Source organism: Ylistrum balloti, unplaced genomic scaffold (assembly GCF_031769215.1).
Source record: "Ylistrum balloti isolate Yb309-2 unplaced genomic scaffold, AGI_CSIRO_Ybal_v1 Utg370242, whole genome shotgun sequence".
Classification (NCBI taxonomy): domain Eukaryota; kingdom Metazoa; phylum Mollusca; class Bivalvia; order Pectinida; family Pectinidae; genus Ylistrum; species Ylistrum balloti.
In genome coordinates this window covers 1,472,374-1,490,689 of record NW_026782196.1, presented here as the reverse complement: position 1 = coordinate 1,490,689, position 18,316 = coordinate 1,472,374, and the positions used below count along the sequence as shown (strand labels likewise).

General features: G+C 39.0%; 1 protein-coding gene across 1 annotated transcript; it reads left to right on the top strand.

Annotated features, from left to right (window-relative positions):
* The first annotated feature begins 10,655 nt into the window (after positions 1-10,655).
* Positions 10,656-13,220, top strand: LOC132552329 (prestin-like). The gene has a single exon (XM_060216489.1). It carries the CDS (start codon positions 10,656-10,658, stop codon positions 13,218-13,220), a length of 2,565 nt encoding a protein of 854 aa, XP_060072472.1.
* The last annotated feature ends 5,096 nt before the right edge of the window (positions 13,221-18,316 follow it).

The following is an 18,316-nucleotide window of genomic DNA, read 5'->3' as shown; positions in this document are numbered from 1 at the left end:
GACAAAATCCACTTAATATCCTTAATTTCTGTAACAGACATTTCCTTCAAACTATTCTAATATCATTTGTATCTAGTAGCCGAAGGATGTGTACAGTTTGGAGGCGTACATTTTAGTTAAATCTGAGAAGGATGTGTACAGTTTGGAGGCGTACATTTTAGTTAAATCTGAGAAGGATGTGTACAGTTTGGAGGCGTACATTTTAGTTAAATCTGAGAAGGATGTGTACAGTTTTGAGGCGTACATTTTAGTTAAATTTGAGAAGGATGTATACAGTTACGGAATATTGTTTAAGTTTTTCGTTATATATATATCTAGTGGTATGCAAATTAAAAAGACCTAACAGATGTAGGCAGTGCTGCGTTAGATATTAAGATGTTGTTGACTGTTATCGATGTGTGTTAAACAAACTGGTGACCCTGTCACATACGTTTCTGTAGGATGTTAAAATGTTAGTTATAGCACCGTAACACAGATTAAGACAGACGTTGGGACATCATGTCTGGTAGGTAACGACGATTACAGCCGTCTCCTTAGAGGGAAATATCTCTCTCTTGTACGACATGTGTTACGACCGGGGTGAATTTCCTTGGAACGTAATACCATGCAGGACAGTGCCTCATTTGAGGCAAATTTATTCTTTAGCGATGTTGCCAGGAATCGGTATCCACCATTAAAGAAAATAAGAATGTTGCACGTGCCCTATATGACTTTTTATATGTACAGATAAGTTACACGTGTTTTTCATTATCACACCTACCTCGACATGTTCCTTGTCTTCAGTAAGCGACCAGTATTGTTTCATACCAAATATAACCCTGATGTACATTGTAATGCTGAAACCCTATGTTGTGGAATGAGAACATATTTGCGGTAACCTACTAAGTTTAAGATCTGGGTTTTGTGGTTGAGTTTTTAACTCCCACTCGCGATTCTGTTCCGTGGTAATAGTAACTTTAAGTAGTTGTAGCAAATTGGTTTTCGTTTTTAGATATGGATAATTCCATCCTGTAAATTTAATCTGTATTATCAGATCAGTTATTTAAATGTTTGTGAAATACATTAAAAGTCAACATTCTTTAGTTGTTAATGTGACAGGATGTGGAAAAATGCATGGAATCAATAGATCGACTTGACTCTCCTTTATAGAAATTTCTACTGCGTCTCTATATATCTCTACATCTTATTGTCTCCTTTAAATGATACTGAAATGCGAAAATTATATGTATGTATTATGCATGTATTACTTGTTGCGAGAACATACTGAAATGTTAAATAAGATTGATAAGGTATAATACATTTGCTAGTTGACAATGGAATATATCACATTTGTGTTTTAACATTTCGGCTCTGCTAGTGTTTACAGTTCCCTAAAACAAAGCAGCAAGGAAGTTTACCACCAAGCTTGAACAGATTGATGAACTGGATTTTTTGTTTTCCATTTATTCATTGTTTCATATGTCGCTTTGGATTTAATATTCAAAGTCTTTTTTCCATTGTCACAATTTTTATACAAGATGTCGACAGTTGACAGACACGGACTTTTGAGATATGCAGGTTGAAGTGTTTTGGAGAGTTTTATGGGCGCCATCGTGATCTCATTCTATTTCTTTGTGCAATATGAACCTGGACGTGTTTGCTTGTTAGCTTGCCTGTTGGTTCCGTAGTTGTATACTGTGTTCTCATTTGAGAACATGACATTACTTGCTTGGATTGACTAACATGTACATCGTAAATTGCGGATGTCATCGATGAAGCATGAGACGCTAATCCTCCCGGAACAAGTCATCTTATTCTCCTCGTGCACTTGCAATGGCCTTCGTGTGTTTTTGTCTTTGATCTGCAACTGTAAAACCGTATTGTAGATGAGCTTTATCTTATTTTGTGTTGAAAAAAGAAACCTCGTAGTCTGTCAAAAAAGCGGGTATACCTGTGCGAAGTAAACGGAAAACAAACCTTATTTTGGGCGGGGAAACAATGAAAAATCCTAGCTGAGTTAGGATGGTCCAGGTTTTACCATACGATATACCCCCAAATTCCTCGCTGTTCAAGGCAACTTTATTCTCCCATCATGCACCTCAAAAATGATAGCTATTGCTGTGTTCAAACAAATAAGATGTGCAGGTAGTGACATCTTTGATCCCAAATGAAATATTCAATAGATCCCGGTATTTTTATAATGGTGAACACTTTCAGATATCCATTTACATTTTGTATTATACAGGTTTCCCACATAAGAAGTAATTCCAAAGCTCCAACTAAACCACTAATCAGTTATATATGTAGCCAACAGTTAGAGCATCGTCTAACGTCCACACCTGATGAACTGAAAATCCACAAAGTTGTGCCTTCAAAGAAAAGAATATGAACGTGAGATAGGTCAGGAATTTTTTTGCGTCACTTCCTGTCAGTAACATCCCTACCGACGGCGCTCGATTTACAGCGGATATATGACATTTAAATCCTATATCCGTGGTGCAATTTTAAAGTGTTTACAAATAAATCTGACACATATGAAATCTGAACACAACACTCAATCATGTGAACTCCTCGGATGTCTATATCGAATGGAGATGGACTCACAAGAGTTTTGCTAAAACTCACACCCTCCGTTGCAACAAGTTCGTTTACAAGCTTGTATCAGTTTCCCCATTAACTCAGTTTGTGATTCATCATTGATCTTTGGGTTGGGCAGTCTAATAGGTGTAAGATCGACTACTGCAGCTTGAAATTCTCTGTTTTACACGAGCTTGTTGTGTATGTCTTGTTTCAAAACATCTTAAAAGAACAGTTCTTTTTTATCAATGAAATATTATGATGGGAAGATTCCGTGTGTTCGTCCGTCAGACTTACAATGTTACCACGATATCACCAAGATCCCGTGTGTTCGTCCGTCAGACGTAGAAGTTAACTACGTTAACCACAAGATTCCGTGTGTTCGTCCGTCATACTTACAATGTTACCACGATACCACCAAGATCCCGTGTGTTCGTCCGTCAGACGTATAAGTTAACCACATTAACCACAATATTCCGTGTGTTCGTCAGTTAGACATATAAGAAAACAACGACACGACCAAGATTTCGTGTGTTTGCCCGTCAGACTTTGTAGGTAACCATGTTACGACCAAGATTCCGTGTGTTCGTCCGTCAGACTTAGCAGGTAACCATGTTACGACCAAGATTCCGTGTGTTCGTCCGTCAGACTAAGCAGGTAACGACGTTACGACCAAGATTCCGTGTGTTCGTCCGTCAGACTTATCAGTTAACCACGATACGACCAATATTCCGTGTGTTCGTCCGGCAGACTTAGAATTTAACCACGATACGACCAAGATTCCGTGTGTTCGTCCGGCCACGATACGACCAAGATTCCGTGTGTTCGTCCGTCAGACTTAGAATTTAACCACGATACGACCAAGATTCCGTGTGTTCGTCCGTCAGACTTAGAATTTAACCACGATACGACCAAGATTCCGTGTGTTCGTCCGGCAGACTTAGAATTTAACCACTATACGACCAAGATTCCGTGTGTTCGTCCGTCAGACTTAGAATTTAACCACGATACGACCAAGATTCCGTGTGTTCGTCCGTCAGACTTAGAATTTAACCACTATACGACCAAGATTCCGTGTGTTCGTCCGGCAGACTTATCAGTTAACCACTATACGACCAAGATTCCGTGTGTTCGTCCGTCAGACTTAGAATTTAACCACGATACGACCAAGATTCCGTGTGTTCGTCCGTCAGACTTATCAGTTAACCACGATACGACCAAGATTCCGTGTGTTCGTCCGTCAGACTTATCAGTTAACCACGATACGACCAAGATTCCGTGTGTTCGTCCGTCAGACTTAGAATTTAACCACTATACGACCAAGATTCCGTGTGTTCGTCCGTCAGACTTAGAATTTAACCACTATACGACCCAGAGTTAAGACTTATCAGTTAACCACTATACGACCAAGATTCCGTGTGTTCGTCCGGCAGACTTAGAATTTAACCACTATACGACCAAGATTCCGTGTGTTCGTCCGTCAGACTTAGAATTTAACCACTATACGACCCAGATTCGGAGAGGCTGCTGTAGTGTCTGATTGATTACATTGTGTTTAAGTAAAGTACATATATACCGTACCATCGGTATGTATAAATAAGTAGCATTCTCCTGTATGTTTTGTGTCATTTCATCTTCTGTCAAATATAAATAAGAAAAAGGGTGTTTCGTAGACGAAGGTAAAACTAAATTGCACATGTATGTATTACATACCTACCTTATATACAGGTAGGTAAATCACAGACTTAAATTCACAACGTATCTAATTAGATTTGATAGTGTAACTGATCATAAATTGACTGTTAATAAGTAGACTGTATCATACAGTTTACAACAGGTAATGTGAGCTTATGGAAAAGTTGTTCAACTATTTAAGACTATCCTGCTGAAAATTAAAAACGTGGTGAAGAGTGCAACAAATGTCGATTTTCGATTATCCATTTGATGAATCGATGATAAAAGTGATTCCAATCAAATCATGATATGGATAATAGTTACTGAATTAAGTCATCGTACTTAACTCTCCAGAAATAAAGTAAATCCCACTGTGTCCTTCCCTGATCCTTGTATCGTAAGTAAACGAAAAGTGTGTAAGACAACTGCTTTATCTAGAAAAAAATATTAAATGACAACCAGTAAATTACATACGAGTCTTATATAAGTGATGGCCGCCTGCATTTATCACATTTACGGAACAGAAAGTACGCAAAATCCATTTCCTCTAATGAGTGCGAGATATATTCGTCAGAGGGGCGGGACTTGGACGTTCTGACAGTCCTAATGAGCGCTTACTGACAAGGTTTCGTCATATTACATTTACATGTATCTGACGCTCGAACCTCATATATAACAAGTGTAAGACTTGAACGGGTCTTCAGTCTCTCGTCGGATCTGAAACAAAGACATGGTGGATAGGATATAAATTACACGATCATACATCTTAAAGGTAAGTGTGGCTAATCATTGCGTCGGTGATATATTTACATACAGATTTCAGCTAATGATGTTGAAAAGGATTACATGTCCCGAAAGATAAAATAACATTTTCACAAAACACTGAAAGTCAGGACGTGCTGCAATTTCAAATAAACGAGGTACACATGGATACATACAAATACATGCACCGACAGGAAATGCATCTGTTATAGACTAAAAAACAACTAGGATCTCTCTGAAGACAGGTGCGCGGCAGGTAAGGCCTGGGGCGATTTTAGCCCGACCGACAATGACAAGTGTAAACTGTGGTAGTGTGATATATGAGACAACCTGGTCAATACTGACCCATCATATTCCTATCCGCGGGATCACCAATCAGATGTCCCGTCTACTAGGAAATAGCATCATTTTTGTGTCCATCGCCTCGTGGCGTTAATTGAAAGAGAATCCGTATTGTAAGTAATTATCTTGATATAAAAAGACAACCGATAATATGTTTTCTTGCACGTGAGTGATTTTATAGGTTAGCTAGATCACACTGTTGTAAAATAGGAAAGACGTTTTAGGTAAAATAGCTTGATTGAGGAACACAAATCAGCTGTAGATCGTTTTCCTATTTAGCTTGCTTTATGTGTCCTCATGCTAACCAGACCCCCCCTCCCCTTCCCTCTATTTGATGACATTAGAAATACATCAGGATAAGAACAATGTTCTCTTACAACATTAGAGCAATGTTTAACGTGTTGGCTACATTTAATACGACAAACGTTGAAACTTAATGAAAATTTGGGCCTAATTGAAGATACTACGGGGTTAGCGAGTTCAGGCGACGTTTTATTGAAACCGTAAATAAAATAAGGAAGTTTCCGATTGTCTTCGCCCTCGCTGTAATTACCAAAAACTTTATCTCTTTAAAAATTGACGCGAAACCTATTTTAAGGTGTTCGGAAATGTGACAAAATGTTTTACTTTTTTTTTCTGAACAAATCTTACATCCAGGTATCAAGAGTATAGTAGTTTACTGTTAATTTAAAGTTGACATGGAACGGGAAATGATGGACTCTTCTGAACAAGAATACATTATTAACAAAATGAACCAGACTTGAAAAAATACTGAATTTCCTTTAATAGGTTCGAGCAAAAGTAGAGTTAAAACAATAAGCAATGCTTGAAATAAACTATGAGACTTCAAAGGTTTGTTGTGCTTAGGGGAATTAGTCGCTGGAACAATTCGTGCAATATATATAGCATAATACAAAAACAGTTGAGCTTTTCAGAGAATTTTGACCAGTGTTTGGTGTTTACAGTAAAGAGAGCAGCTGCAACAATACCTGAACATTCACCTAGGAAATTAAAAGTAGGATCAAGTAAAAAAAGTTATAAAATTATTAATACCTCCGAAAGATAATACTGAGAGATAGAAATAAAGTTTCTTGCATTTTTTTTATCCTTAATATCTGCTGCGCATGATCACCATGATTATCAGCTTATAATTCTAAAAGGCGCGTTATTTATTTGAACTGATTAGACCGTTTGGATTTAAAATGTATGTAGATATTTTTTCTTGTACATTTTTTTGCATTGTTATCAGAATAGTGTATATCAAACCTGCTACTTACGTTTGTATCGTTCTCATCATTTACAAAGGTACGAAAAAGTGATTTAGGTCAAATGAGAATAAAATTTAAAAACATATAGAAGTAATATTATTTTTTCTGGTAGCGCTGTTAGTTTAGTCTTCGTGTTAAAGGAAATATAGAGCCAAACTGATATAAATCCGCGAGGAAATTATAAAGTATATCTCATACCTGTTTATCTGACATATGAAAAATCACACAAAACCATTTTCATGTTCACTATTGTTTTATTTATGTAAAAGCTAAAGATTGATGGTATATGATAGAAACACTGGAGCTGTTCTGGTAACTAACAATTAGCGTTAAACATGATATCTAATAGTTTTAGGACGGTACATAGACATAGACGATACACAGCAAGAGTTATCCATCCGGGGACTTACCAGGGTGGGAAACTGGCGAGGCATTACAGGTAGTCAGCAAATCTCATTCACAGCATTTACAACGAATACTCAGTATTGAGTGATGGTCCGGTACTGAGGCCATCACGTCATGTAAAAAAAAAACAAGAATATTAAGACAATCATGATCCGTACCCTGATAAATTAAAGATATATGATACTGTTCGGGTTCAAGCGGAATACACTAATAGTTACGGTTATGTCGATTTTAGAGTAGACCAGTCGTGAGAGACTATTGCAATGCTATGTAGGTGTCTTGAATAGCGTAATATGAACTAATAGTGTTCTGTAATTGTTGTAATACATTTTATTATTGCACGTGCCACTCACGGAAATATCACCTGATAATGCTTATGCTATAAAGAATTAAAGACAGGATGGATAATTAAAATGATGCTAATGAGAAATGTATTTACACAATATAAATATCTCTCCGTCATTTTGGATATTTACGTTTCATTTATCTGTCCTCGGATACGTTGCCAGTGATGACGTAGGATGTTTTCGACCTTCTTCAGTCCACTAGTGGTGTTAAAAACTGACCACTCATTACGGGTGGTCAACGAATCATTTTATGGGTATATCGGAAGCTAACAATAGTGATCACTTGTTAATGACAACCCGCCGCTTAATCCGACACGCAATATTGGTAATCTAGTCAGAATAAAGGTCAAAGGTCACTCGAACCCTAGGTGGAATGTAGGTGGAATTAACTAAAACACGTGTAAAGATGACATGTAAAGTGTTTTGAAATGGTCTGTGAGATGACGGTAAAAACAAGACGATCGTTACATTGGGAGCGCCGCCTCAGACAACATGGACTGGAACGTTACAGGTATACTAACCGTACTTTAAGACGGATTCCCTGCCATTTATAACCAAAACAAAGCTCATGTCCATCACGCTAAAGCGACAACTGTTCGTCTTACCTTAAAGAGACCAAGACATTTCTTTAAAATATCAAGGCATGATTTGAAGAAAACAATCTAGTCTGGATTGGCTAGGTTTGAAATAAATTTCCTTTATTTTCCGATACTTGATCTTGGCAAATATATTACAGATCATGTACGACACAAAATGAAGTGCACCATCAGGTTATATCCTAAACAAGAACTCTAATCGTACAGAATCTCTTGGATAAAGTATACAAAGCACATTTATGCAATACGGACATAAACTCTCACACAATTAATCTGTGTACCAAGTTTCTCTCACAGTTTATATATATACCAAATCTCTCTAACTATATATAGCTGTCCTCAATCTCTCTCACAGTTTATATATATACCAAATCTCTCTAACTATATATAGCTGCCCTCGATCTCTCTCACAGTTTATATATATACCAAATCTCTCTAACTATATATAGCTGCCCTCGATCTCTCTCATAGTATATGTTATGTACCCAAACTCTCCCACAGTTTACAGATGTATCCAAACTCTCCCACAGTTTACAGATGTACCAAATCTCTCTCACAATATATAGCTGTCCTCGATCTCTCTCACAGTCTATATGTGTACACAGTCTCTCTCACAGTATATATGTGTACCCAATCTCTCTCACAGTACATATGTGTACCCTATCTCTCTTACAGTATATATGTGTACCCAATCTCTCTCACAGTATATATGTGTACCCAATCTCTCTCACAGTATATATGTGTACCCTATCTCTCTTACAGTATATATGTGTACCCTATCTCTCTCTCACAGTGTATATGTGTACCCAATCTCTCTCACAGTATATATGTGTACCCAATCTCTCTCACAGTATATATGTGTACCCTATCTCTCTTACAGTATATATGTGTACCCTATCTCTCTCTCACAGTGTATATGTGTACCCAATCTCTCTCACAGTATATATGTGTACCCAATCTCTCTCTCACAGTATATATGTGTACCCAATCTTTCTCACAGTATATATGTGTACCTAATCTCTCTCACCGTATATATGTGTACCCAGTCTCTCCCACAGTATATATGTGTACCCAATCTCTCTCACAGTATATATGTGTACCCAATCTCTCTCACAGTATATATGTGTACCCGATCTCTCTCATAGTATATGTTGTGTACCCAAACTCTCCCACAGTTTACAGATGTACCCAATCTCTCTCACAGTATATATGTGTACCCAATCTCTCTCACAGTATATATGTGTACCCAATCTCTCTCACAGTATATATGTGTACCCAATCTCTCTCATAGTATATGTTGTGTACCCAAACTCTCCCACAGTTTACAGATGTACCCAATCTCTCTCACAGTATATATGTGTACCCAATCTCTCTCACAGTATATATGTGTACCCAATCTCTCTCACAGTATGTATGTGTACCCAATCTCTCACAATTTACAGGTGTACCCAATCTCTCTCACAGTTGAAGTTTTGTACATAATCTCTCTCACAGTTAATATATATAGAATCCGTTCTAAAAGTTTATATTCATATAATATTTGTTTGTGTGAATAAATTTTTAATAAAAGTTATTTTGGAATATAGGATATTCATATATACATTCCTAAATGCGGCTTTGTTTCATTATCTGTGAAACAAGTAATTAAAAATTGATTCTGCGAAATTTCACGAGAAAATAAAAAAAACTTCCGGAGGAGTTTCATAGAGTTACATATGACACGGATACGACTTTAAGACACCTTTATCAACTAAGTCAGAAAATCTATATTTCGATATGTTTTAAAGTCGAATATAGTCTTCATTTATTTATTTCATTTATTTGTCTTTTGTTCTAAAGTGACGTTATGATGAATTTCAAAACCCACCAACTAAAGAAATTGATCCAACTCTTTGAAATAAATAGACAAATTAAGTAAATAGATAAATAAGTAAATAATACATAATATGTAAATCAATAGATTAAATGTAATTTTTTGTAATATTTCTGTCTTATTTTTGTGAAAACACACACTGTATTCATAGAGGCGAAATTAAAGAATTATGCTGTTTTTGTTGTCTTTACACAAGTGGAAAATGAAGTATTTCTGTATTGTTGACTTAAACACAATGCACACTTTTGACAAAATAACCGAACCGTATATTTGACCAGAAAATATACCCTCAACAAATAAATAAATCGCGCATCATATTGGCTCGATAGACACTCGTAATACCTTAAACGCAAGCCTACTACTGTACGTAATCCCGATTGGGTTATCAAACAAGCATTCTCCTCATCGTCATTATTTTCACTGCATTACGTTAATAAAGTCTTCATCGTTTCATTGATGACAAGTGCTATCTGTTCTGTCAGTAGTGAAAGACTCCGCAATAATCATTCAGTGTATGATATTGCCTACAAGCAGATGGTTATTTCAAACCGTGTCTGCAGACATAATACTTACCTGTAACAAAGCTGACAAATCACCCGGCTTAATACCTCGCGGGATTTCGTCATTTGACACAAAAGTCATAAAACGTCTGCCGTGCGACCCTCCTATCCTTACCAATATGACCGAAATCTATCGCTTGTATATATAGTGTCGGACAAGGCGCAAACTGCCCTGTCTTTATGTCTCATCCATCACACAATGACGTCCCCCTTCACTAATGAATGTTTTATTGTATGTTCTCAGGATTCCCTTTCAAAAGCACCTGAGCAGTATGCAGCGGTCAGTCTCGGTTGTGGAAGGCATGCCGATGGAACCAGCAGCAAACGACAAGAAAAGCCGGCGCTCTTCATGTCCGCCCGGCTCTGGACAAGAGAGCACTGTTTTCGTCAAGCGACCCCCTTATACACAGGTAGCTTTCGATAATCTTAATCTCAAAGAGGGCGAACCTGACAATAGGAGTCTGGGTACGAAACTTCGAAACAAGTGTGACTGTTCGGCAAAATGTGTGTTCAAACAACTCAGCACGTTTCTTCCAATTATCAAGGTTTTACGGTACTACAATTTCAAGGAGAACCTTTTGGTGGACGTTCTGTCCGGAATCACTATCGGAATCCTCCACATCCCTCAGGCTCTTGCTTTCGGTTTACTGACATCTGTAAAAGTTGAAAATGGTCTTTACACTTCTGTCTGGCCGGTGATCCTGTATGTGTTTTTTGGAACGTCTGCTCACGTTTCCATGGGAACGAGCGCCGTGATATGCATTGTGACTGCAAGTGTTGTGGACCGACAAGCAGAAATGTTCAAGGATTTGAACCCACATCTCATGACTGGTGGAAACGGAACATCTAATTCCACGTTCGAAACATGGGAAGATATTCCAGAATTTATGGATTATAAGGAGAACGTGGCGATCAACATCGCTTTGTCCGCTGGACTTATCATGATGTTAATGGGATGTTTCCGGCTAGGGTTTGTAACCGCATACCTGTCTGAATCTTTCTTCAGTGCGTTTACCTCAGGTGCTGCCGTTCATATAGCAACCAGCCAAATCCCAGCACTTCTCGGTATCAAGACCCCCCGTTTTGGCGGCGTGTTTAAAATCATCTATACGTACGAGGCTATCTTTGGTAAGATACACGAAATGCAGCCGACGACTCCGATAATAGCAGTGATTAGTATTGTTATATTGTTCTTCGTGAAGGAGTGTATCAACGAACGATTTAAACACAAACTCTTCATTCCGATCCCAGTGGAACTTCTGGTGGTCATTTTGGCTACAGTATTATCTTTCGCGATTGGCTTTGACGAAGAAGCTGTCGCGGACGAGGACAAAGTGTTCCACGTCGCGGTAGTAGGTCAGTTGACCTCCAGTTTCCCTGCGCCTGTATTTCCTGACTTGACTGGCATACAAAACTACATAATTGACAGTTTTGTGATCGCCATTTTGATTTTCGCCAACACCATTGCCATGGCAAAGATCTGCGCCAAGAAGCACAACTACGAGATAGATGACAGTCAGGAACTGATTGCGTACGGTATGTGCAACTTCCTCAGTGCGTTCATGTTGTGTTTTCCGTCTGCTGTCGCCCCTCCAAGATCAATGGTTGCTTCCACCATGAACACCAAGACAACATTCACCGGGGTTTTCGTTACCATCCTCATGTTGCTTGTAATCTTAGTGATAAGCGCTCTGTTCAAACCTTTACCCAAGGCTGCACTGGCCGCTATTATAGTAGTCGCCCTGAAAGGACTTTTCGTTCAAATGATGGATTGTAGAAAGTTCTGGAAAGTCAATAAGTTTGATTTCATCATATGGTTCTTTACCATTTTCAGTGTCGTATTCCTTGATATCGACCTTGGTTTAGGTATTGGTGTTGTGGTATCCCTTGTCACTGTTGTGTTCCAGACCCAATTCTCGCGAGGTTATCGTCTGGCCGTGACTTCGAATGAAGGTATCATGGTCGAAAGCAACAAGTACAGAAACACACGCGAAATTCCAGGAGTAAAGATCTTCCGTTTCCAATCCAATCTTTACTTTGCCAACGCAGAAATATTCCGAAACACTTTGTACAACCGGACAATAAATCCAAGAAAATACCTCAAAATGCTACAGAAGCAGAAAAAACGCGACGAAAAGGCAGGCATAGAGAAGAATGGCGATGTAACGAGCAGTTATGTAAGCCCATCTACGAAAGCCACCGACATGAAACACGATATGCAATCGATTAGTCTGGACTCAAACGGGAAAGACATAAGGCAGAAAAAAGAGAGTGTAGTGTCAAACATATCTAACACTAGCGCGGACAATCCAGCTTTTAGCGTGTCCGAGGAAAATCTTGTTCCTGTCGGAAATGGTAAGTTTAACGGAACACCGTCACACAACTTCCTTACGATCAGTAACTACCCGCTTCCGAGCAGACGATTTAGTGTGGCGTCGAGCATCAGTATGATGACGGAGCTTGAAATTGACCCTGTAGACGGAAACGAGGTTGTGAGTGACGAATGGTTGGAACGGGCCAAGAAAATTCACCATATCATCATCGACTGCTCTACCATGAATTATCTGGATATTTCCGGTGCAAGTGTCCTCAGTCACATCTACGCCGAATATCAACATGTGAACATTACCGTTTTCCTTGCCGGTTGTTCGGCAGACATTCGTAACACCATGGAACATGCTGGCGTTTTTGATAAAATTCCTAAAGATAACTTTTTCATTGATCTTGAAGACGCCATTTCAATCGCTAAAAACATGGCCGTACAGCCGGTACCAATCAATCTGGCAGACTTTTCTGATGACGAGGCTGCTGAAGACTCTTACATTACCCGGATGTAGTGTGCAAGCTTGCCGTACGAATAATGCTAGTTTGAGCTATTATTTGTTATGAAAATGTATGTTATGTATATAGTTAGATATACGCACACACATATATATATACCATAACTGTTTCCGTGTCTAAATATACATATATCATTTCAGTTGTTTCTAAACTGTTTCCAATGCAAAACTTTCACATTTTGTTTCATAAACTAATGTAGATGGTAGATTTCTATATATTCTTATGTACAGTGTTTATCCAAGGAAAAACAATATAAATTAAGAGAGAGAGAGAGAAAGAGAGAGAGGGGGGGAAGAGAGAGGGGAGAGAGAGAGAGGGAGTAAGGGAGGGAGGAAGAGAGAGAGAGAGAGAGAGAGAGAGAGAGAGAGAGAGAGAGAGAGAGAGAGAGGGAGAGAGAGAGAGAGATCGCTGATTAACCCGCAGTGCTGCCTATGTTGTTTTTACACATGAGGCATTGTATAATAGAATAAGCAATGATGTTCTGAGAGGAGGTTAATTGATAAAAGTCCAAATTCCTGTCGTCTGCTCGTGTTTACTAATAAGGACATGAAAGTTGTAACCGACACAAAGTCTTCCAATCTTAAGGTGGCAGTTTCAGGTGTATTAATGGTGGAGATCTGCTGAAACAAATCATTGGTGTATTTCTGTCAGCACGTTTTTTTGTGGGATAGTTGATGTGATTTCCTGTGTTACTAAAGAGTGTTTATCATGTCAATGAGTGCAAATAAACAAAACTCACCAAGAATATATTATTTCTTATCTTATTCTTGCATAATTTTCATTAATTATTTTCTCACATAATCAAGCATTGAAATTATTCAATATATGAAAATACGAAAGTTCACTATGGGGCTGCCGCAATTCCCCGTCTAGATTTCAACATTTCTTTCAATCACTTTAAAATTTTCGGCCGTCGCCTCCTGGGCGCTTAGCTTCACTGACGAGTCTTAGAAGGACAAAACAGCTGTATGATGCAGCTTAATTCATCACTTAGTTCTACTTTATCTAACTCTAAATTTGTATTAAACGGCACTATTCACTTGCGAGTCTATTACATAATCATAGAGAGACGATTTTAAGATAGATTTCTCTCATTTAAAACTGTAAACCACGTGTGAATACATACTATTATAAATTAAATAGATGAATGTTTGATATTACGAGGAGTATTTTAAGTAGTCGCTCAAATCGCTTACGACAAGAAATCTCAAATGCCATGGAAAAGGAACATGACAGGACCTATACTGAAAAGACATTCGAAAATTGCACTTTGATTTGAGAAATGATTTTATAAATAACTAGGAGGTCTGAAATGAGAGCATTCTAATTTTTCTTGTTTGTTTGGAAACATGCATATAAATGGTGGTCAAACATGGTATGAAACTGTTTATGTTTCACTACACGTTCTTGAGTAAGAAAGTTTCAATACAATTTTGGTTTTGTTTAGTAATTCTGCAAATTTTGTGCTTGTGTTTCAATGTCTCTTCAGCAAATCAGCGACACATTCTAAAACTCCCACGTATCAACAATACGCTGGACATAGCATGGATAAAAAAAACATTTGTTCACTTTCGAGATCAAAACCGACAGCGGCATACGTTTGGGAACGAAATGACAGCATGCTTTTGTTTTAGAACACAAACGACATAACAACTTAGGGAACGAAACGACGATATAATTGATTGTGAGAACGAAATATCTGCCAACCATCGAAAGGGAAGCAATGACACATATGAACAAAATGACGACGCACTTCAGACAACAAAGTGAGGACACACCTTCTATGACAAAATGATGGTACACCTCTGAGAACAAACTAATTGCACTTCTTTAAGAGTAGAATAATGACATACCTTTGAGAGCTAAATACTTGAACACTTTTGAGAACAAAACGAAGACGCATCTTTGAGAACAAAATAATGGCACTTCTTTAAAAGTAAAATGATTGAACACATTTGAGAACAAAATGATGGTACCAATCAGAACAAAACGACGAGGCAGTTATGTCAACAAATGAGGACACATTTTTGATAACTAAATGATGGAACACCTTTCAGAACGAAACGACAGATGACCGTTAAGAACTACAGTACACAATAATGATGACAAAACGGCAGAGTGACTTTGAGAATAAAGTGACAGAACACATTTAAGAACAAAACGACGCTACACATTTTAGAATGAAACGATAGAACGTTGTTTAATCAGAAAGCAATATAACACATTTGAGAACAAAATAAAACGACAGAATACAGTTTAGAGCGAAACATGAGAAAACGGTTGTGAACAAGACGACAGAACACATTTCAAAACAAAACAACGAAACCCTTGTGCAGAGATATGAGACAATGATTTTTTACACGAGAGAGTGGAACAAAAAAAACCTACTGAAACTAAAACGAATCTGCAACCGACATTTTAAACAGGGACATACACACTGAAACTATTCGAGAGATTCTGAAAGGTAACGGGATGGGGGACAACGTAACAAGAAAATACACACTGAAACTATTCGAGAGATCCTGAGAGGTAACGGGATGGGGGACAACGTAACAAGAAAATACACACTGACACTATTCGAGAGATCCTGAGAGGTAACGGGGCGGGGACAACTAAACTGGGGAACACACACTGACACTATTCGAGAGATCCTGAGAGGTAACGGGGCGGGGACAACTAAACTGGGGAATACACACTGACACTATTCGAGAGATCTTGAGTGGTAACGGGGCGGGGGACACTAAACTGGGGAATACACACTGAAACTATTCGAGAGATCCTGAGAGGTAACGGGGCGGGGGACAACTAAACTGGGGAATACACACTGACACTATTCGAGAGATTCTGAGAGGTAACGGGGCGGGGACAACTGAACTTGGGAATACACACTGACACTATTCGAGAGATCCTGAGAGGTAACGGGGCGGGGGACAACTGAACTTGGGAATACACACTGACACTATTCGAGAGATCCTGAGAGGTAACGGGGCGGGGGACAACTGAACTTGGGAATACACACTGACACTATTCGAGAGATCCTGAGAGGTAACGGGGCGGGGACAACTGAACTTGGGAATACACACTGACACTATTCGAGAGATCCTGAGAGGTAACGGGGCGGGGACAACTGAACTTGGGAATACACACTGACACTATTCGAGAGATCCTGAGAGGTAACGGGGCGGGGACAACTGAACTTGGGAATACACACTGACACTATTCGAGAGATCCTGAGAGGTAACGGGGCGGGGACAACTGAACTTGGGAATACACACTGACACTATTCGAGAGATCCTGAGAGGTAACGGGGCGGGGGACACTAAACTGGGGAATACACACTGACACTATTCGAGAGATCCTGAGAGGTAACGGGGCGGGGGACAACTGAACTTGGGAATACACACTGACACTATTCGAGAGATCCTGAGAGGTAACGGGGCGGGGGACAACTGAACTTGGGAATACACACTGACACTATTCGAGAGATCCTGAGAGGTAACGGGGCGGGGGACAACTGAACTTGGGAATACACACTGACACTATTCGAGAGATAACGGGGCTGAACTTTGAATACACACTGACACTATTCGAGAGATCCTGAGAGGTAACGGGGCGGGGACAACTGAACTTGGGAATACACACTGACACTATTCGAGAGATCCTGAGAGGTAACGGGGCGGGGTACACTAAACTGGGGAATACACACTGACACTATTCGAGAGATCCTGAGAGGTAACGGGGCGGGGGACAACTGAACTTGGGAATACACACTGACACTATTCGAGAGATCCTGAGCGGTAACGGGGCGGGGGACAACTGAACTTGGGAATACACACTGACACTATTCGAGAGATCCTGAGAGGTAACGGGGCGGGGGACAACTGAACTTGGGAATACACACTGACACTATTCGAGAGATCCTGAGAGGTAACGGGGCGGGGGACAACTGAACTTGGGAATACACACTGACACTATTCGAGAGATCCTGAGCGGTAACGGGGCGGGGGACAACTGAACTTGGGAATACACACTGACACTATTCGAGAGATCCTGAGCGGTAACGGGGCGGGGGACAACTGAACTTGGGAATACACACTGACACTATTCGAGAGATCCTGAGCGGTAATACGAGTCATATTTCACATTTAGGCGATCTATTGAGGATTGAGATGTTTAAATTAATGACACTACAACTGATACGTTGCTCACAAGGAAAAAAATGACGAATACACAAAAGAATGAGAGATAAGAAACTCTTAAATTACAATGAAAGAGGAATACTTCTGTATCAGAGACAAGAAACACTTAAAATGGAGCAATTTAGTATCGTAAATGTAAGTATAAGAACAGAAATACACTAAAACTGAGACGATTTGCTGTAAAATTAGAGACTAAAGACACTAACACTGCGACGATATGCTGTGATATTAGAGACTAAAGACACTAACACTGCGACGATATGCTGTTTTATAAGAGACTTAAGACGCTAAAACTGAGACGATATGCTGTGATATTAGAGACTAAAGACACTAACACTGCGACGATATGCTGTTTTACAAGAGACTTAAGACGCTAAAACTGAGACGATATGCTGTGATATTAGAGACTAAAGACACTTAAACTGAGACGATATGCTGTGATATTAGAGACTAAAGACGCTAAACTGAGACGATATGCTGTGATATTAGAGACTAAAGACCGTAAAACTGAGACGATATGCTGTTTTATAAGACACTTAAGACGCTAAATCTGAGACGATATGCTGTGATATTAGAGACTTAAGACACTAAAACTGAGACGACATGTTGTTATATTAAAGACTAAAGACGCTAAAACTGAGACGATAATCTGTGATATTAGAGACTCAAGACACTAAAACTGAGACGATATGATGTGGTATTAGAGACTAAAGACGCTAAACTGAGACGATATGGTGTGATATTAGAGACTAAAGACACTTAAACCGAGACGATATGCTGTGATATTAGAGACTAAAGACATTTACACTGAGACGATATTCTGGAGATATAGAGGAGGAGACGCTGTTTCTAAAATGAACATTCATGGAACAAAAAAATTAAACATAGTGGGA

Bases quoted from the DNA above. Each gene is read 5' to 3' on its own strand.
- LOC132552329 (XM_060216489.1), top strand. From the start codon at position 10,656: ATGCAGCGGTCAGTCTCGGTTGTGGAAGGCATGCCGATGGAACCAGCA.